Source organism: Oncorhynchus masou, chromosome 10 (assembly GCF_036934945.1).
Source record: "Oncorhynchus masou masou isolate Uvic2021 chromosome 10, UVic_Omas_1.1, whole genome shotgun sequence".
Lineage (NCBI taxonomy): Eukaryota > Metazoa > Chordata > Actinopteri > Salmoniformes > Salmonidae > Oncorhynchus > Oncorhynchus masou.
In genome coordinates, this window is record NC_088221.1 from 17,639,582 (window position 1) to 17,661,461 (window position 21,880).

Genomic DNA, 21,880 nt, shown 5'->3' on the forward strand with positions numbered 1-21,880 from the left:
TTCATTAATAATATCAATAACAACATCATGAAAAATTGTCAAGATTTTCACAAACAGGACAATCAGTAACAGCAATAATCTAGGGTGGGGGGGTGGGTGGCGTTGTATTAGAAATGGAAATCAGTAAGTAAATAAATGTGTGCAGGTTTGTTTGTCAGACACTGTCCCTCATTTTGGTTACATTTTAGTCATTTAGCAGATACTCTTATCCAGAGCGACTAGAATTAAGTGCCTTGCTCAAGGGCACATTGACAGATTTTTCACCTAGTTGGCTCTGAGGATTCAAACCAGCACCCTTTTGATTAGTGGCCTAAGACTCTTAACCGCTGGGCTACCTGACGCCCAGCAATGGGGTGCGCTGCCAACCCACAGCTCTCTGCGTCCTCCCCCCTACAGGAAGGGTAGCCTCTTCTCATCAGAGAGGTCTTGGAAACCTTAAATTATGATTTCAGATTTGGTGAAATTAAACTCTCTAATTTCTTTACATCTCTCTCTCCCTCGTCCAGGAAGTACTCATGGCATCCCGTGAAGGGTTGTGCTAGGTTGAAGACCCGCCAGTCATGTGACCTCACTAACACGTTCAAGGATCCCTTCTATCATTACAAAGCCCGTGTTCAAGCCATCACCACTACTCAGAAGTCCAACTGGTCCCTCTCTATGCTCTTCTACCCCTTGACTGACAGTGAGATGCTTTTACTCTACCTTTTCCCCCTCCATTTCAGTCTCCTTTTCTTTTCCTTGGAATACCGCGGCTCACTAGACAAAATGCATGTTGAGAATGGTATTTGAGTGAAACGTTAGTCTACTCTTTTTTTTTTTATATTAGGAAATGGACGAAATATTGTCCATTCTAGTGGTCCTCGTTACATCATTTACCTGTTTAGATGTACCTGTATATAATCATTCAGTCTTCACTGTAACCTCTGACCCCTGATGTTGCAGCATTGCTGGGCCCTCCAGTGGTGTCCGTGTCCGGCTGTGGGAACTGCCTGCTCCTGCAGGTAACTCCCCCCAAATCCAGGGGCCTGCAGCGCTCCCTGTCCCCCACACAGCTCTACTACAGACAGTTCACCTGCAAGGTGCGCCGGACCAGGGATGGATCTCAGGTAGGACTTGACTTGGTCGTTCAAAATGTGACCCCCAATGGGGTAAGTTGGGGGGGGGGGACATAACATATCTCTTTAGCTGACATCTGACATCTCCTTACAGCTTTGATCTTACACTCATTCTGATACCTTGCCCTGTCATGTTGGGTTTGACCTATCAGCATCATTTTGAGGTTGATGTTTTTTTTACAGTGTAAAGATATGTGAAAGGACATATACCAAGAAAATAAAGTTGTGAGAATGTGGTAAAACCCACACACGTTATATTTGAATAGAACCTGAGAAGAACATCAGGGCATTGATGAGAAAGCAGATCAGTGTCTGTTTAATATAAGAATTTAATCGTGCACATTTTTCCTCTCTGAGGGTTGTTTATCTTTCATGACTACAGATGTAGATACGTGTGGTTTTTGCCCACACCTTCCTCTCAGGAGCACACAGTCTGGTTTGTGTTCGAGGAAACTGCCTCTTGCTCTGAGAAAAAGTACGCCTACACAGATTCAGGAGGAGGGGTCTCTTCTCCTCATCTCTTTGTCAGTCATCTCATCTCCCTATCTCTAACCCACCGTTATTTGTCAATTCAGTACAGATACAGTGAATCTAATACAAGACAACAATGAATGAACAAATCATTAGTCAAGGGACTAATATCTTAATGAGATATTGGTATTATAGCTACACACATGGCTATGAATTAGACCGTTGTGGTCAATGATCAATGTGGATTACAGCATGGTAAACGTGTCTATAAACATTGTATAAACATTGTGACAATGTCTCTGCCTTTTTGTAGTTCAGCATGTGGGTCACCTCCACTGAGAAAACTGTGATTGGCTACCTGGAGCCAGGGGCGGAGTATTGCGTGACTGTCACCCCATCTACGAGCTTTAACCCTCACTCTGTCCCCTCTGAGCCCCACTGTGCCTTCACCAGCCCTACTGCTGCCAACACAGGTACAGTACCAGGGCCTAACAGCACAGCTAAGAGACCACACAGTGTAGTACAACAAAGCAATACAGCACTGGTAAATCAGTCATACACAACAGGCACGGCCATTATTTTACATCAGTGTTTACATCTGTTAGCAATTATAGTCCGTAACCCTTGGTGTCTGTCTCTCCCCCAGTGCCTGTGGTTCTGAGTGTACTGTGTGCCTTTAGCCTCCTGGTGGTGCTCCTCTGTGGAATAGTGGTCTATAGTGGTCGTCTGCTCTGTATGCACAAACCTCTCCCCAAAACACTGGTACTATTGCCACTTCATTCAACTGCACAGCGAAATTTGATTGGTAAATTGAACACTGCAGGTGTTCAATTTCACACATTTGAAGTGTTTAAATGAGAACCACCAGAAAGTGTTGAATTTATACATTTCAAAAATCTGCCATTTAACACTGATACTTTGCAACACCAGTGGTGCACTAACTTAGAATTAAAGTTACACTGTTATAGTGTTTACTAATATCTTGTATTTAACACTTCAGAATTCAATGTTTACACTACGTCAGTGATAAATGTATACTGTTATGGCATTCACCTTTCCCTTTAGAGCAAATTGTTAAGTGTTAAATCAACAATTTAAAACTGTTTTAGTGCCTATATGGGTCCACACTTTTCAGTGTTAAATTAACACACTGTTTAACACACAGTGTAAAGCCTTATTTGCATATTTCCCAGAGTGCCTTGCTTTTCAAGTCAATTGTGGAGTTATGGCCCATGACTGTATTTGTTAGTGACAGGGACATTGTTGTTCCATCCATTTTCATCCATCTTCACCTAGTGAATGTGAATGTGAATGTCTTCTAATTGAAATACAATTCTTTAACACAATACAATATAGATTATCACAGGATATTGGCTATATGATTGGCCTGTCAATATTTTTAATCAGACCATGTTATATTTTATTTTACACAAATGAGTGTTAATGTAACACTTACAGAGTTAATTTAACACCTGAATCAACACTTGAAATGTTACAATGAAAAATCAACACTATGTAACAGTGATTAATTTGACACCCTGCTTGAACAAAATTATTTTTTTTAAAGTCTGGTCATAGTAACACAAATTAACACCACATCAACACCACAACTGCTTACACCAGGATATGAACATAGATCATTTTGCTACTGAAACTTTGCCTGACACCAATTTAAATCAATACAGATTATTATTATTATTGTTATTTATTCACTCAGGGGGAAAGTAAATTAAATCACTATCATTATAATGCTTTTGATATTGCCTCTTCCATGGCTTAACACCCAACCCTTTTTGGCTCTACTCTCTCTGACTACAGTCCTCTGTTCCTCTCTGTGGTGGTTAGATGCCCACAGATCCCTAGCCTGACCTCTTCAACTTGCTCTCAGTCATGCCTGTGGTTGGACCCCCATCACCATGACTTTGTCCCTCCCAGGCCATACACAGGGGAGGAGACCTGTCAAGGAAGAAGATGATGATGCAGTTTACTGTGGGCTATGGACTGGTGGTGGTCTCCTCGAGATCAAATAAATATTGAACCCACAATTATCCAGTGATAAGATTATAACAAACCATTGCTTTATATTTATGTCTGAGTCATGACAAAGTTATATTATTATTTAATAAAGCTACTTTGTGATTGATTATAACATGTAAAAAAGGCATAAGCAAAAACAAAATGTGAAATGTATGTCGATTTTTCTATAAATGTATTGAACTATGTCCTATTCAACAAGTAGTTGAGGTTTCATTATAGACCTGTAATAAAAGGAGGAAATTGAATACGTTTTATTGCGATTCTTTATTATTGACACTGAATATAGCGAAGCTAGGAAATGCCCAGTGCGTGTCATGTTTTTCGTATGAACCGTACGTAAAGCTTCAGTATTCTTGCGCAGCGTAGTTACGCTTACCTCGCAATTCTCAGACCATTCAGAAAGTTGGCTAGACAAACTCTCAAGAGCAGCCGCAAGAAAAATATAGCCAACAAAACATTTCAGTGTCGTTGGATTACATTGAAAATCTCTTGGATAACATGCAATCTACAGTTTTTACCATCTTGTTTGTCAAAGTATGTTTAACTTTACATGGAATTACAGGTCAGTATTTTGCTCTTGGTCTTACCATAGAAGGTATAGCCAACCAACGTGCTGTCAGGCGATTGTCTATGTTTGTAGGTGAAGGTTTTAAACCTCGTTTTGTAGATATTCCTTTATAATTTCACCGTCTATTATACATTTATTTAACACTCTCATACATTCCTTAATCTATTGTATTGCCAATTGTGGGAACCAATGGAAACACTTTACATTTTGTCGTCGTCATTGCTGTAAATATTAGTTTACTTCCTTCTCTGTAACGTCCAGGAATGGTCTCTGTTACATTTACATACGGATGATGTATATACACATAGGCTAAAGGTTTTATCCAGCAGCATTGCTGAATGGCAGATTTGCGCAAGAGTGTTTATCTCTATGAAGCAGGCTTAATTTCTCGAGTACCTCTTAAAATAGTCTAAGACCTGAAACAATACTATTTCCCCACACCTGCTGCATGATGTACAGCAGAGCATCCCAACCTTTTTCGGTTACTGTACCACCAACTGAATTTTGCTCTTCCTGATGTTGATGTGCCTCCTCATCTAAATTTTACTAGTAGGCCTATCACTGGTGTACAGTATATTGTCGGTATGTTCAAATGTATATCTCGGTGCTTTACAGCAGTGTTAGCCGAACTTCCAAGTCCCAGTAACATCAGGATAAACTCTGTCAACATGGGACTAGTGTTGGAGTGGGATGCACCTCAGAACCACACAGAAAACATAACCTACAGAGCAGAGTACAGGTGAGTGGAGACAACACAATGGAGCAAAGTGAGGGTGACACATTGAAATATGAGGAACTTCCTCCTGTGGGTGCTTGGAAAGGGTAGAATTGACACACCTTCAAGTCGACCTTACCAGTAGACTCTCAATGTGTCATACATAGGCATGCTCACACTCTGGCGTGCTCTTTGTACCTACACACATTCCTACTTTTCTCATACAGTATTGCTCACACTGACACACACACACAGACAGTATATTTCTAAGAAATGAGTGCAACTATTTCACTTCCACATCAAAAAGCACATGAAAGAGGATTTTGACCCCACAATCTATTAGAAACATAATTTTGTTGATTATATAATATAATCTCTGAGAAATTAAGCTAATTGGGTATTTTAATTGATAGGATTCATATTCAATAAATATAGGACCTAACACCTGAGTTGGAACCCATTTTTCTAACAATGAGGATTCCAAAGAAATTGTCAAAAGCCCCCATGGATCCCCCCACACCAACAATCAGTATATGGTATCAGTTCTCTCTGACAAGTAGTCAGAGTATTGTTTCTTCATCCTATGCAATGCAATCCCAGTGAATTTTGGGATGTTTTTTTTATTCCCCTGTTCAGAGAAATTTGTCATTAAAGTTGTTAGGTTTTACAAATTAAATGAAAAGCTAAAATGTATTCAACCCTTTTGTTATGCCAAGCCTAAATATGTTCAGGAGTAAAAATGTGCTTAGCATGTCACAAAATAAGTTGCATGGATTCACTCTGGGTATGATAATAGTGTTTTCTGTACCCCACACATACAATTATCTGTAAGGTTCCTCAGTCGAGCAGTGGAGTTCAAACACAGATTCAACCACGTCTACCAGGGTGGTTAACCATGGCCTCACAAAGAAGGATGGGTAGATGGGTACATTTAAAAAAAAAAGTAGATATTTAATATCCCTTTCATCGTGGTGAAGTTATTCATTACACTTTGGATGGTGTATCAATACACCCAGTCACTACAAAGATAAAGGCGTCCTTCCTAACTCAGTTGCCGGAGAGGAGTGAAACCGCTCAGGGATTTCACCAAGAAAGCTGAGGATGGGTCAACAATATTGTAATTACCCTAAAATACTAACCTAAATGACAGAGTGAAAAGAAGTAAGCCTGTACAGAATACAAATGTTCCGGAACATGTATCCTGTTTGCAAAAAGGCACTAAAGTAAAACTGCTAAAAATGTGGCAAAGAAATGTACTTTATGTCCTCGGGGGCTCCCGAGTGGTGCAGAGGTCTAAGGCACTGCATCTCAGTGAAAGAGATATCACTACAGTTCCTGGTTCAAATCCAGGCTGTATCACATCCGGCTGTGATTGGGAGTCCCATAGGATAGGACGGCTCACAATTGGCCCAGGCTTTCATTGTTCTTAACCTGATTGTTCTTAACCTGTCTGGGAACCCCTCGCCAACAGCCAATGAAATTGCAGGGCACCAAATACAAATCAACAGAAATCTCAAAAATCAAATTTCTCAAACATACAAGTATTAAAATTCCAAAAAGTTATATTACTGATCGTAGAAACATATCAAACTATGTATAGAATCAATCTTTAGGATGTTTTTATCATAAAATGTTCAATAATGTTCCAACCGGAGAATTCCATTGTCTGTAGAAAAGCAATGGAACGAGAGCTACCTATCATGTAAATACATGTGACTTTGATCGAGGCTGCTGGCAGACCTCTGACTCATTCCCCTCTCATTTGGCCCTACTTCACAGTAGAAGCCTCAAACAAATTTCTAAAGATGGTTGACATCTAGTGGAAGCCTTAGGAAGTGCAACATAACCAATATCCCACTGGAACTTCAATAGGGGCTGAGTTTAAAAACTACAAACCTCAGATTTCCCACTTCCGGTTTGGATTTTTTTCTCAGGTTTTTGCCTTCTCATATGAGTTCTGTTATACTCACAGACATCATTCAAACCGTTTTAGAAACTTCGGAGTGTTTTCTATCCAATACTAACAGTAATATGCATATATTAGCATCTGGGACTGAGTAGGAGGCAGTTTACTCTGGGCATGCTTTTCATCCAAATGTGAAAATGCTGCCCCCTATCCCAAAAAAGTTAACTGACTTGCCTAGTTAAATAAAGGTTAAATAAATAAAAATATAAATAAAGTGTTATGTTTGGGGCAAATCAAAAACATTACTGAGTAACACTCTTCATATTTCAAGCACGGTGTTGGTTGCATCATGTTATGGGTATGCTTGTCATTTGCAAGGACTAGTGAGATTTTGGGGATAAAAAGAAACATGATACAGCTATAAGCACAGGCAAAGTCCTAGAGCAGTGGTCGCCGACTGGTTGATCACGATAAACTGATCGGTCTTCAAGGCATTCCTAGTCGATCACCAAATATTTCTGTAGAAAAGCCAACAAACGATAAAGGCTTGTGCTCCTTTTTTAAAACTATTGAGTTGTTGCCGGTAGGTACACTTGATTCAAAAGTCCTGCGCACCGGGTAAGCAAAGTGTTCCTATGAGACAAACTCTGCCCACCCGGCGGACCGGCATATCTGTGACTAAATAGAGTGCACCTACTGGACTGCCCAATCGGATAGCACAAATTACCGTGGCTACAGAGCTTCCATGACCCTGGCCACAGACAAGTTTAATAGGCTACTCGCCTGCTTAACATTTAATAACTTTTATAACCATGACCACAGAGGGACTGTTAACGAATACAGCAAAGAGCTGCTGTTTTGATGAGTGAGTTCATGTTTAAGTTTATATGTAGCACTGTCACTGTTTTTATTCAACACTATTACAAAACGCGCTTCTCCGTTCTTCCGCTCGGGCTGCAGTTGCAATAAGTGAATAGCCAAGTATTGAAAGCCCTGGGTTTTATTATCATTATTATTAGCTGCTCATCGTGTCGATTTTAATATGAAGGAATATTTAACTTTCTCTGGTCATAGGAATAACATGAATTTGTGCATGAGGCAGATGCGGTGCGACTCGAGTTTTGTCATCAGGTGGAAGACTGTGTCCCCTCTCTCTGGTCAGTCTCAGCGGAGGAAAGGAAGGAGAGAGCAGGTGGAAGACTGTGTCTCCTCTCTCTGGTCAGTCTCAGCGGAGGAAAGGAAGGAGAGAGCAGGTGGAAGACTGTGTCTCCTCTCTCTGGTCAGTCTCAGCGGAGGAAAGGAAGGAGAGAGCAGAGACCGTGAGAGGCAGTTTGGAAAAATAGTTTCGAACGGTCATCAAAGTCAGAAACTCGGGGGTCTTTCTAGAGCTCCGACTTTTCGACCTGAAGATCACTGACGTTGTGATTTGATATCGTTGAACATCAGATGCAGGTACCATCAGTTCAGTAAAATAAAAAAGCTAATTATTTCAATTCATGCTCCACAGTGGCTCACAAGTGCTAAACTAACTGCTCTATTTTGTTATCAAAGCTCAAGTTTTTAAATATAACATGGTCTGATTAAAAATATTGACAGGCCAATCATATAGCCAATATCCTGTGATAATCTATTAGGCCTACTGCCCAAACCTCATTCCTACAAAATTGTTTGTGTGAGGTTAATGTAAAAAGAATAATCTGAGCAGTAGATCTCAGCTTGCTTTTTGACTGTGAAAGTGATCTTGACTCAGAAAAGGTTGGTGACTGCTGTCCTAGAGGAAAACCTGGTTCAGTCTGCTTTCCAACAGACACTGGGAGGCAAGTTCACATTTCAGCGGGACAATAACCTAAAACACAAGTCCAAATATACACTGTATTTGCTTACCAAGATGTTCCTGAGAGGCCTAGTCCAGTCCATGGCAAGACTTGAAAATGGCTGTCTAGCAATGACCAACAACCAACTTGACAGAGCTTGAAGAATAAACAAGTAATAATAATGTGTTGTAATCGCTGCCAAAGTTTATCCTAACATGTATTGACTTAGGGGTGTGAATACTTATGTAAATTAGATATTTCCGTATTTAACTTATCAATAAATTTGCCCACAAAAAAATACATCTTTTCACTTTGTCATTATCGGGTATTGTGTGTAGTTGGGTGAGAGAAAGAACATTTTAAAAAGTAATACATTTTGAATACTCACACTGGCAAATCAGATGTTAGGTACTGTAACACAACAAAATATGGAATAAGTCCAGGGTATACTTTCTGAAGGTACTGTCGGTACCATTTACTTGCATTGGATTTGTGCCACAAATGCTAAAATGTTAGCATTTGAAGCAGTAGCCAGGTAAAGAAACCAAAGCATGGGTTGCTGTCATACCTTCCATAAACTGCCTATTTATCATCTAGTAGCAGGAACAGCAACATCTAGTGATCAGAACCTGGTAATATCAGGATGTAGGATAGGACATTTCTCTGAAAGAAAAACATTTAATAATAATAAATTCACTCAGAAAACATTGCATTGGATGAAGAAACAATACTCAGAGCACCTGTGTACTTTTTGTTGTGCTGGGTTTGGTTGAGGGTCCGTCGGTGGCTGTTGACCATTTCTTTGTATTCCTCATGTCTTACTCATTGTTTGAAAGGAAGTTTCGCCCAAATTGGATGTTAGCTACTGTATTTATTGGATATTGTATGAACGTTGAAAAGACGTCATTTATAGACGTCTATGTTTGGGCCAAATCAAGGCTGGGCCAGACCGGACAAAATCTGAACCAAACATAGACTTCTATGATTGGTTCAGATTTGGACCAAACCTAAAACCAATGTCTGTGGAACTCAAGGCCGATCTGGACATCACCAAAAATAGATGTCCAAAAGGCATCTGCATCGGTCTGTGCTGACTGAGGTGTAGCCTGTTGCCTGAAATATAATTTTATGAATGGCCAATTAGGTGATAAGCCTTCCGTTTGTAAAACACCAAAAAAAGACATCCGGACAGGACCAAAAAAAGACGTCTGCCCGTGCTTACTGGGGTGTCGGGCAATGGAATTTTATGAATATCCATCCATGTGGTGGGCCCACCATTTGTAAAACAGGCTGTTGCCTTTATTTGTCCAACAACACACTGGAGAGGCACGCAGGGAATGGACAAGCAAAATAATTTGCTCCCCTGCCTTTGATAAAGTGGGCCCTGATTATCACAGGGTGGCATCAGCGTTCATCTAAAAAGCCCATATGCCACTGGTTGAGAGAAATGATCATTGTTTTTGGGCAGAATTTTGTGAGGTTCTATGTGTTGTTGTTGGTGCGTCTTGGTCAGTTTAGCTCCGAAAATGCCGCCCTCGTCAATCTGCCGCCACCTAATCCTGCCTAATGAGCATCCGACCGTGCTGGTAATAATATTCTACTGCAATAACTATTATGCCATGTTTTGATACAGGGGCTTGGTCAGCAGCAATGAGGTTGTATGTTGGAACACAACAGCCCAAAGCTGTGACTTCACCAGTCATCTAAACAAATTTGGAGTGTACATTTTCCAAGTGAGGGCAGAACGAGAGGGGGACACATCTCGCTGGATGAAGACTGAGTGGTTTGTCATGGATGAACACAGTGAGTTTATACCCATCTCCGTAACAGCTTTGACAGATCTTCAGGGTATGAAAGTGTATTAACATGCACTGTTCAACCAGACGTTGGGTAAAACACAGTGTGTCACTGTGAATAAAGCCTGGAGCCTGACAGAATTGCCTCTTTAATAGACTAGTCTATGGTTATCAGCTAGCAAGTGTGATTTCTTTAACCCTCCTCATCTGAGAGGTGTTCACTTCCTCTAGGTCACTTCCTTTCAAATGTCTCTCTACAGCCACGCTAGGCCCTCCCGGTGTGACGCTCGTCTCCAGTGGTGCTGTCATTGAAGTGAGCATCAACGACCCAGTGCTCAGGATCTCTGAGTTCAAAGACGTATACAACCACGCAAACTTTAAGATCACCTACTGGAAAGAGGGACAGGAGGAGAAGGTATGGTGACCATTTTGCTTTACATTTTTTCATCAAGGGATCTGATCAAGTTAAAACAAAGGGGAAACAGACTGTCGCCGGATCTTTCACATCTGGTGGGTTAACAAGCAGTACTTCATAGTAACGGGAGCCAATAAGGAGTATGAGGTACAGGTTTAAGCAGATTGCGAATTATACCATGACATGTTTATGGATCTAATCGTAAAGACGTGTCATTTAACGTTCAAAATTGTTTTATTACCTTTTTAATTGGGCATGAACACAACCAGTCATGATGTTTTCATCTTATTGTCAAAAAAAAGAGTAGACTACTTGTGCATGCTCGTCCACTCCAAAATAGTTCCAGCACCCGAACAGTGCACTGTGCGCTTACGCCATTTGATGAATGGAAAGATACATCTTTTACAAAACTCCTCTAACAGTTTAATGACAATCGGCGATTATCATTGGGTCGACACTCTTGTAGCCTGAATTAATTGATGCGTCTTGCTGACTGTCCCAGGATGACAAGTGCAGACACATGGGTGTTTTTTTTGGTTTTTTGCCTTGACACAGGTGGGGTTGTTCGTTTAATTTGGAATAAACTTTTATTTTAATATTTACCACTGTGGCAGTACAGATTGCATTTTAAACAAATAAAAGAATGGTGAAATTAGCATTACTTAGAGCACCCACCCCCCCCCCAAAAAAAGTTTCACTTTGTTGCTTTTAGAGGGAACCTTCTGGGTTTAGGGTCAGAGCACAAAAACTACTTATCCATCTGCCAATGGTAACTGTTATGACTGTGGGTGGGATAATCTGATGGCGCTGTCGATCCTCATTACTTCTCTATCACCCCCTCCCAGGCCACAAGTATGAATGAGACCCCACTGCGTAAAGTGGTCTTGGCGCTGGAGCCATGGACCAGGTACTGTGTTCAGGTCTGGGTGTACACCCAGAGGTTCTCCAAACACAGCCAGCCCAGCAATGTTACATGTGAGAGCACCGCTAAGGGTGAGCCCCATGTCTCTCGCTCTCTTTCTGCCTCTCTCTTCCTCCCTTTCATCGGTTAAACACAAATTATGAGGATTTGATTAGATTGCTGCCTTCAGTGCTTCTCCAAGTCCCCTCTGCTCAACTAAATTCTTCCTTCCTGGTGTCCTTTTTCCAACCCCAACCACTCCTCAGGCAATGACAGGCCTTGGTTGGTAGCCCTGGGGACGTTTGTGGTGATGGCTTTGGCAGTGGCCCTGCTGGCCCTGGCCTTCTGGTACTGCTACAGGGTGGTCTGCTTCCTCAGACCCAAGGCCAAGCTGCCTGAACATTTCACAGAGGTCAGTAGTATGACTCATGATCATTGTGTTTTAATGAATAATAGACTGTGTTTCTTTTTGTGTAGCAGTGGAGGGTGATGGGTCAAAATAATGTTGTTCTCTGTAACACAATTAAGTGGTATTCTATTCTATGCAGTAGCTGTTGGATCCCCCATGCTCCTCCATCCTGGCCATACAGAGCAGCCCCCAGCCTGAGGAGGTGTACCATGAGCTCCGCGTCATGCCAGGTGGGGCATAGACAAAGGAGAGCTCTATCCGCTGGTCGGAAGAATGTAATACACACAGACTGGGAGAAAACACACAGACCGTCTGGCTGTGTTCGAAAGTATCAAAACTGTGAATTGAGACTGACTGACAGATCTACAAATAATATTGAAAAGTTATTTACGTTGCAAGGTGATTTGTTGATCAGCCATTCTCGACTCGCCTTTAAAGTCGGCTGCAATGTCGAACACGCCCGAAGTGGGTGGGGAAGATATGGGTCAAAAATAGGAAGTGAGTAGTCCGATGTGAAGTAAGATAAGAGAAAAATGACTGAAATAGATGGCAGAAAAGAGGATGTGTATCTTATTGAGAAATAATATTCTGACATCTGGGATTTAGTGATTTTTATTAATGTTGATGAAATGCTAAGAGAGCTACTTACGGTGATGTGTTTATTTATGTGACCTTTATGTGTATGATAATGATCAATATTGCCTATCATTCATTATGGCCATGCATGGTAAGCCTACACTGGCATTTTTTGGGGTCCATGGCAACGGAATGGCTCAACCACTGTCATCAGAGAGACTTACAACACAGTCTAAATGGCACAACACCAGGAAGGGAGTATTACATGGTCTGTGTTTATGCCTTGATGCACTCTGTGTTTGTTCCTATATGTCTCTGTGTGACTCTGTGTTTGTGAAGGATATTAAAGGACCAATGCAGCCATTTTTATCTAAATATCAAATCATTTATGAGTAACAATGAAAACAATCAGAGTAAGGTACTTCAATTAAAATAGTTAAAAGGAAACAAATAGCTTTTTATCAAAGAGCAACTTCTTAATCAAGACATTTGCTTGGACGGTCTGGGAGTGCTTTAGGCAAAAACAGAAAATGAACTGTTTTTGGCAGAGAGGTTTGGAACTCTTTCTTATTGGTCTATTAACTAATTTACCACATGGTGATGTTACCATGGAAGGCCAAAACTCCATCCTACATAAAAAGGCTGAAATTTCAGACGGTCTTTTCAAACAGCTCTTATACTTAAAAGACATTATCATAATTTCACAGTATTATTCCAAGCTCATAGTGTGGAAATTTAAAACACAGGTAACTCACGTTTTTGACTGCATTAGCCCTTTAACAGTTGAAGGTACTTTATTAGCACTTGGAAGATGTCGTTTGACATTTGAAGTCATGTTTTATAGACTTTTTACCATTTGATATTGTGGGAGACCACACACAAACAAGTAAAAAATGTGCCCAACAGTTAAAAATGACTTGCCAAGGGAATAAATATATATTTTTAAATGCTCATAAATGTTTGGTGTTGTCACCTATCATTGGTTATTATCAATGCATGTTTACTTAAAGTTGAAATATACTGAATACAAATATAAACACAACATGCAACAATTTAAAGATTTTACTGAGTCACAGTTCATATATGGAAGGCAGTCAATTTAAATAAATTCATTACCCCTAATCTATGGATTTCACATGACTGGGCAGGGGCACAGCCATGGGTGGGGCATAGGCCCACCCACTGGGGAGCCAAGTCCAGCCAATCAGATTGAGTTTTTCACCACAAAAGGGGAAATTATTACAGACATACAGTGCCTTGCGAAAGTATTTGGCCCCCTTGAACTTTGCGACCTTTTGCCACATTTCAGGCTTCAAACATAAAGATATAAAACTGTATTTGTGAAGAATCAACAACAAGTGGGACACAATCATGAAGTGGAACGACATTTATTGGATATTTCAAACTTTTTAACAAATCAAAAACTGAAAAATTGGGCGTGCAAAATTATTCAGCCCCCTTAAGTTAATAATTTGTAGCGCCACCTTTTGCTGCGATTACAGCTGTAAGTCGCTTGGGGTATGTCTCTATCAGTTTTGCACATCGAGAGACTGAAATCTTTTCCCATTCCTCCTTGCAAAACAGCTCGAGCTCAGTGAGGTTGGATGGAGAGCATTTGTGAACAGCAGTTTTCAGTTCTTTCCACAGATTCTCGATTGGATTCAAGTCTGGACTTTGACTTGGCCATTATGTTTTGGATCATTGTCTTGTTGGAAGACAAATCTCCGTCCCAGTCTCAGGTCTTTTGCAGACTCCATCATGTTTTCTTCCAGAATGGTCCTGTATTTGGCTCCATCCATCTTCCCATCAATTTTAACCATCTTCCCTGTCCCTGCTGAAGAAAAGCAGGCCCAAACCATGATGCTGCCACCACCATGTTTGACAGTGGGGATGGTGTGTTCAGGTGATGAGCTGTGTTGCTTTTACGCCAAACATAACGTTTTGCATTGTTGCCAAAAAGTTCAATTCTGGTTTCATCTGACCAGAGCACCTTATTCCACATGTTTGGTGTGTCTCCCAGGTGACTTTAAACAACACTTTTTATGGATATCTTTAAGAAATGGCTTTCTTCTTGCCACTTCCATAAAGGCCAGATTTGTGCAATATACGACTGATTGTTGTCCTATGGACAGAGTCTCCCACCTCAGCTGTAGATCTCTGCAGTTCATCCAGAGTGATCATGGGTCTCTTGGCTGCATCTCTGATCAGTCTTCTCCTTGTATGAGCTGAAAGTTTAGAGGGACGGCCAGGTCTTGGTAGATTTGCAGTGGTCTGATACTCCTTCCATTTCAATATTATCGCTTGCACAGTGCTCCTTGGGATGTTTAAAGCTTGGGAAATCTTTTTGTATCCAAATCCGGCTTTAAACTTCTTCACAACAGTATCTCAGACCTGCCTGGTGTGTTCCTTGTTCTTCATGATGCTCTCTGCGCTTTTAACGGACCTCTGAGACTATCACAGTGCAGGTGCATTTATACGGAGACTTGATTACACACAGGTGGATTGTATTTATCATCATTAGTCATTTAGGTCAACATTGGATCATTCAGAGATCCTCACTGAACTTCTGGAGAGAGTTTGCTACAATGAAAGTAAAGGGGCTGAATAATTTTGCACGCCCAATTTTTCAGTTTTTGATTTGTTAAAAAAGTTTGAAATATCCAATAAATGTTGTTCCACTTCATGATTGTGTCCCACTTGTTGTTGATTCTTCACAAAAAAATACAGTTTTATATCTTTATGTTTGAAGCCTGAAATGTGTCAAAAGGTCGCAAAGTTCAAGGGGGCCGAATACTTTCACAAGGCACTGTATATAAGACAATGAATGCCTCCGAAAGGACCACAATGAAAATAAGCTTTATTGTGTTAAAATATTACATTTAATCAATCAATCAATTTAGCACCTTCTTACACTTTCCCACCTGTCAATGTCTTCTGCCCAGGTCAGCCTAGTGTCAAAGTATACCCCAAGGAACCTGAACACCCCACCCTCTAAGTTTCTCCCATCTAACCTCAAGCGTACCTCATCTCCCACCTTCCTCCTGGTAAAGAACACTGTCTGAGTTCTCCACAGAGAACCTGAATCCCCACATTAATGCCCACCGTTCTACCCCTTCAATTGCTTCCTGTACCTTCCTGACTATGTATGGCACATTTCTTCCCCTCTTCCATAAGGCCCCATCATCTGAAAATAATGACCTCCCAATATTCCATCCATACCTGAGAGTCAACATCATTGATCATGATTAAGAACAACCGAGGACGAATCACGCTCCCCTGCGGTATACCGTTATCCACCAGGTAGCTGCCCACCCTCACTTGGATAGACCTTCCAAACAAGAAATCCTTTATCCAGTTGTACGTTCTTCCTTCTACCTCCATAATATCAAGCTTGATTAACTCCTCCATCATATCATATGCCTTCTCCACATCAAAAAAGATGGCTACAACCGTTCACCTTAGCCTTCCTGACCACTGTTTCTAAGCAGAGCACTGGGTCCATAGTTCCCCTTCCCTTCCTGAACCAACTCTGAACTGGCCCCCTACTAGCCCCCTGCTCTCCAGGAAGTAAATTAGCCTCTCCGTAATCATACCTTCCTTAATCTTACATACTGTTGATATTAAAGCTATTGGCCGATAGCTTGTTGGCCTCGTTGGGTCCTTTCCTGGCTTCCGGATTGGTACCACTACAGCATCCTTCCAGCCGCCGAGTAGTTTCCCCTCCTCCCACACTCTGTTGTACAACACCAATACCTTATCCAGTGCCTCATCACTAAGATGGGCCAACATAACATAGCACACCTCATCTTTCCCAGGTGAAGTTAGCCCAGGCTTACCTATTGCCCTTTTTATTTTTGCCATGGTAAAAGGTGCATTCAACGCATCATTTACATCCACCCTCCTATCCAGAACTCCAGGGTCCTCCTCTCTCCCCTTCTGCCCCTCCTCTGACAAATGTGCAGAGCTATGCATCTCTGCCTTCTCATCTGTTACTGCCACATCCTTCCCACTTGTCAACACTGGATAATCCCACTCCCTTCTGACCCCACTCATCCTCTTAATCATCCCCCACACTACTCCCACAGGTGTCACACTTCCAATGGTGTCACAGAACCGACACCAAATCAAATCAAATCAAATTTATTTATATAGCCCTTCGTACATCAGCTGATATCTCAAAGTGCTGTACAGAAACCCAGCCTAAAACCCCAAACAGCAAGCAATGCAGGTGTAGAAGCACGGTGGCTAGGAAAAACTCCCTAGAAAAGCCAAAACCTAGGAAGAAACCTAGAGAGGAACCAGGCTATGTGGGGTGGCCAGTCCTCTTCTGGCTGTGCCGGGTAGAGATTATAACAGAACATGGCCAAGATGTTCAAATGTTCATAAATGACCAGCATGGTCGAATAATAATAAGGCAGAACAGTTGAAACTGGAGCAGCAGCACGGCCAGGTGGACTGGGGACAGCAAGGAGTCATCATGTCAAGTAGTCCTGGGGCATGGTCCTAGGGCCGCGGTTCAGTTGAAACTGGAGCAGCAGCACGGCCAGGTGGACTGGGGACAGCAAGGAGTCATCATGTCAGGTAGTCCTGGGGCATGGTCCTAGGGCTCAGGTCCTCCGAGAGAGAGAAGGAGAGAATTAGAGAACGCACACTTAGATTCACACAGGACACCGAATTGGACAGGAGAAGTACTCCAGATATAACAAACTGACCCCAAGATGACCTCTTTGCCTGACGGATAGTTCTCACCAGGGTCTGGGCCTGCTTATACTGAATCAGATGTTGGAAGTTGTGTTTCCTTTTCATTACTCTAAATGCCCTGTTACTACTCCTCACCATTGCCCCACACTCCTCCATCCACCATGGGACTGCTTTCCTCCTCCTTCTCCCTGAACTCTTAGGTATAGCCTCAGTAGCTTCCCCTGCTAAAGCTGTTCTCACCCAGTTATTGGTACTATCCACATCCCCTCTCATATCTACCCGAGCCATCACCTGCTGCTCACTCAACTCTTGAAACTGATCCCACTTTGCCCTTCCAAACACCCACCTTCCTACTCCATCCCCTGACACCTCTTCCCTCCGGCTTACTGTGCATACTATGGGGTAATGATCACTCCCTACTACCGTCTCCTCAACTCACAGATTTCTGCCATCGCACTAGATTTATTTTTATTTTTACTTCACCTTTATTTAACCAGGTAGGCTAGTTGAGAACAAGTTCTCATTTACAACTGCGACCTGGCCAAGATAAAGCAAAGCAGTGTGACACAGACAACAACACAGAGTTACACATGGACTAAACAATAAACAAGCCAATAACACAATAAACAAGTCAATGACACAGTAGAAAAAAAGAAAGTCAATATTCAGTGTGTGCAAAAGGTATGAGAAGGTAGGCAATAAATAGGCCATAGTAGTGAAGAATGACAATTTAGCAGATTAACACTGGAGTAATAAATGAGCAGCTGCAGCGATCGGTTAGCTGCTCAGATAGCTGATATTTAAAGTTGGTGAGGGAAATAAAAGTCTCCAGCTTCGGTGATTTTTGCAATTCTTTCCAGTCACTGGCAGCAGAGAACTGGAAGGAAAGGAGGCCAAATGAGGTGTTGGCTTTGGGGATGATCAGTGAGATATTCCTGCTGGAACGTGTGCTACGGGTGGGTGTTGTTATCGTGACCAGTGAACTGAGATAAGGCAGAGCTTTACCTAGCATAGACTTATAGATGATCTGGAGCCAGTGGGTCTGGCAATGAATATGTAGCGAGGGCCAGCCGACTAGAGCATACAGGTTGCAGTGGTGGGTGGTATAAGGTGATTTGGTAGCAAAACGGGTGGCACTGGGATAGACTGCATCCAGTTTGCTGAGTAGAGTATTGGAAGCTATTTTGTAGATGACATCGCCGAAGTCGAGGATCGGTAGGATAGTCAGTTTTACTAGGGTAAGTTTGGCGGTGTGAGTGAAGGAGGCTTTGCTGCAAAATATAAAGCCGATTCTAGATTTGATTTTGGATTGGAGATGTTGAATATGAGTCAAGAAGGAGAGGTTACAGTCGAGCCAGACACCTAGGTATTTATAGTTGTCCGCATATTCTAGGTCAGAATCGTCCAGGGTGGTGATGCTAGTCGGGTGAGCAGGTGCGGGCAGGGAATGGTTGAAAAGCATGCATTTGGTTTTACTAGCGTTTAAGAGCAGTTGGAGGCCACGGACGGTGGTTCACTGGTCACGATGGCAACACCCACCCGTAGCACGCGCTCCAACAAGTGTATCTCACTGATCATCCCTAAAGACAACACCTCATTTGGCCGCCTTTCGTTCCAGTTCTCTGCTGCCTGTGACTGGAACGAATTGCAAAAATCGCTGAAGTTGGAGACTTATCTCCCTCACCAACTTCAAACATCTGCTATCTGAGCAGCTAACCGGTCGCTGCAGCTGTACATAGTCTATCGGTAAATAGCCCACCCATTTTTACCTACCTCATCCCCATACTGTTTTTATTTATTTACTTTTCTGCTCTTTTGCACACCAATATCTCTACCTGTACATGAACATCTGATCATTTATCACTCCAGTGTTAATCTGCAAAACTGTAATTATTCGCCTACCTCCTCATGCCTTTTGCACACAATGTATATAGACTCCCTTTTTTTCTACTGTGTTATTGACTTGTTAATTGTTTACTCCATGTGTAACTCTGTGTTGTCTGTTTACACTGCTATGCTCTATATTGGCCAGGTCACAGTTGCAAATGAGAACTTGTTCTCAACCAGCCTACCTGGTTAAATAAAGGTGAAATAAAAATTAAAAAGTTAGCACAGTGTCCAAGGAAGGGCCAGAAGTATACAGAATGGTGTCGTCTGCATAGAGGTGGATCAGGAAATCGCCCGCAGTAAGAGCGACATCATTGATATATACAGAGAAAAGAGTCGGCCCGAGAATTGAACCCTGTGGTACCCCCATAGAGACTGCCAGAGGTCCGGACAACATGCCCTCCGATTTGACACACTGAACTCTGTCTGCAAAGTAGTTTGTGAAACAGCTGAGGCAGTCATTAGAGAAAACAAGGCTGTTGAGTCTGCCGATAAAAATACGGCGATTGACAGAGTCGAAAGCCTTGGCCAGGTCGATGAAGACGGCTGCACAGTACTGTCTTTTATCAATGGCGGTTATGATATCGTTAAGGACCTTGATCGAAACGGCGGTGCACCAGTGACCGGCTCGGAAACTGGATTGCACAGCGGAGAAGGTACGGTGGTATTCGAAATGGTCAGTGATCTGTTTATTAACTTGTCTTTCGAAGACTTTAGATAGGCAGGGCAGGATGGATATAGGTCTGTAACAGTTTGGGTCTAGAGTGTCACCCCCTTTGAAGAAGGCAACTGGGAACTCAGGAAAAAACGAGCTCCGAACGGTCATCCGACTCAGAATTCCAAGTCGGGAACTCGGGCCTCTTTCTAGAGCTCCATCCATCCAGCATCATAAATCCAGAGAATGCCAGACTTTGATGACAAAATATGATGACAAAGTTTGCCCACGAAGGACCGCCGCACCATCTTCCTGTTCATTTGAGCGCAGCACAACAAGGTACAATACAATGTCTTGTATGCTGCTGCATAAATTCTGTAAAATGCCAGCGATAATGTATACTGTAGCTAAGAAAGTAATAAAGTGTATGTTGTGTAGTAAGCTGTTAGCTGTTGGTGGTGCACATGTAGCCTATAGCCTGTTTTAGAGAAATGTCATCATTGAATATTGTAAGAGGTTTCATTGTCTGCTTATGCCCCCTTTATTTATCCTATGGTTCTGACTTGGTGTACAGGAGGATACTGTAAGAACGGCCCATGTTCTGAATTCTGTCGCTGTACATTTCAAAAGTGCTGAACAAATAGTTATATTGACTATGTCCTAATCAAAATTGTCTTAATCGAAATTACGGATGGCCTCTTATCCGCTTGTCGTCCCCTTATGCCATAATTTGTACATCTCAATTGTCAGTAGAAACCACATTTGTTTAAGCAAGTCAGCCATATCACCTATGTTTTTAAAAAAGACAGTAAATGAGGCTGAATTAACTGTTTCGCTGCCAAGGTTCACAAGGTTATGCCGATAGCCAGATGTAGCAGTGGTAAGGATTCACTCCATGGTGAAAATAAATCTCTGCTGTTGGGACAGCTTTATGAAGGCCCTAAAATATTGGGGGCACCGTTTGTCACCGTTATCATGCAATTAATGTACTGTTTAGTCTTGTGGCTTTGCTGGCATGCATCCCATTTTTTTTTGGGGGGGGGGGGGGGACTAGATTTACATGCTAAAATTTCCTTTTGTTGTCGAGTGTGTATCGATTTCAGGCCCAGGTCATATAAAGCTGTGTTGCTGAAAATGTACGAACCAGTCTATCTCCAAAACTAACCACGTTTTGTTAGAAGAGACCCTACTGAGTATTTCCCACCCCAATTTAGCTGAGACAGATAGAAAAGTTCTCTCTTCAAGCCAATATGTATCCCATGCACAGTCTATAACAGTGTATTGCATTGGGCACTATAAAGAGGGCAGAGTGAAAAGCCATCAGCAGGCTGTGTGACACAGTCCCCCTCCAAAGCTACACATATTTGAATGGAGAACCTACTGAGTATTTCCCACCCCATTATCTGAGATGGGTAGAATAGTTCTCTCTACAAACCAACTAAAATTTGCTTACCGCCCCAATAGATCCACAGATAATGCAATCGCCATCGCACTGCCCTATTTTTTTTTTCATTTTACCTTTATTTTTACTAGGCAAGTCAGTTAAGAACAAATTCTTATTTTCAATGACGGCCTAGGAACAGTGGGTTAAGGGGCAGAACGACAGACCTTGTCAGCTCGGGATACGAACTTGCAACCTTTCGGTTACTAGTCCAACGCTCTAACCACTAGGCTACCCTGCCACCCTACGTACCTATAGTATGCAAGAATGCTGTTCATTGACTATAGCTCAGCATTCAACACCATAGTACCCTCCAAGCTCAGGAGGCTGAAGAAATGTGTCTTGGCCCCTAAGACCCTCACAAACTTTTACAGATGCACAATTGAGAGCATCCTGTCAGGCTGTATCACCGACAACTGCATTACCTACAATCGGAGGGCTTTCTAGAGGGTGGTGCGGTCTGCCCAACGCAT

At 42.1% G+C, this 21,880-nt stretch overlaps 2 protein-coding genes across 3 annotated transcripts in view; both read left to right on the plus strand.

The window, feature by feature from the left end:
- LOC135546824 (uncharacterized) overlaps positions 1-3,868 on the plus strand; it is a 36,685-nt gene extending 32,817 nt beyond the window's left edge. The window contains exons 10-14 of the mRNA XM_064975410.1: positions 507-682; positions 943-1,106; positions 1,900-2,059; positions 2,233-2,348; positions 3,405-3,868. Of these exons, the coding sequence (XP_064831482.1) occupies positions 507-682; positions 943-1,106; positions 1,900-2,059; positions 2,233-2,348; positions 3,405-3,431 (643 nt within the window). The 3' untranslated portion in view covers positions 3,432-3,868. The remainder of the gene's footprint in view (positions 1-506; positions 683-942; positions 1,107-1,899; positions 2,060-2,232; positions 2,349-3,404) is intronic.
- A 109-nt stretch (positions 3,869-3,977) lies between these two features.
- On the plus strand, positions 3,978-13,680 carry LOC135547253 (interleukin-10 receptor subunit beta-like). Of its 2 annotated transcripts, none has more exons than XM_064976053.1 (7): positions 3,978-4,185; positions 4,807-4,930; positions 10,260-10,429; positions 10,683-10,837; positions 11,683-11,830; positions 12,005-12,150; positions 12,290-13,680. In XM_064976053.1, the coding sequence occupies exons 1-7, from the start codon at positions 4,122-4,124 to the stop codon at positions 12,386-12,388; spliced, it is 906 nt and encodes a 301-aa protein (XP_064832125.1). In that variant the 5' UTR covers positions 3,978-4,121; the 3' UTR covers positions 12,389-13,680. The 2 variants fall into 2 exon arrangements, with proteins under 2 accessions (XP_064832125.1, XP_064832126.1); XM_064976054.1 differs by having other exon boundaries at positions 12,287-12,374.
- The last annotated feature ends 8,200 nt before the right edge of the window (positions 13,681-21,880 follow it).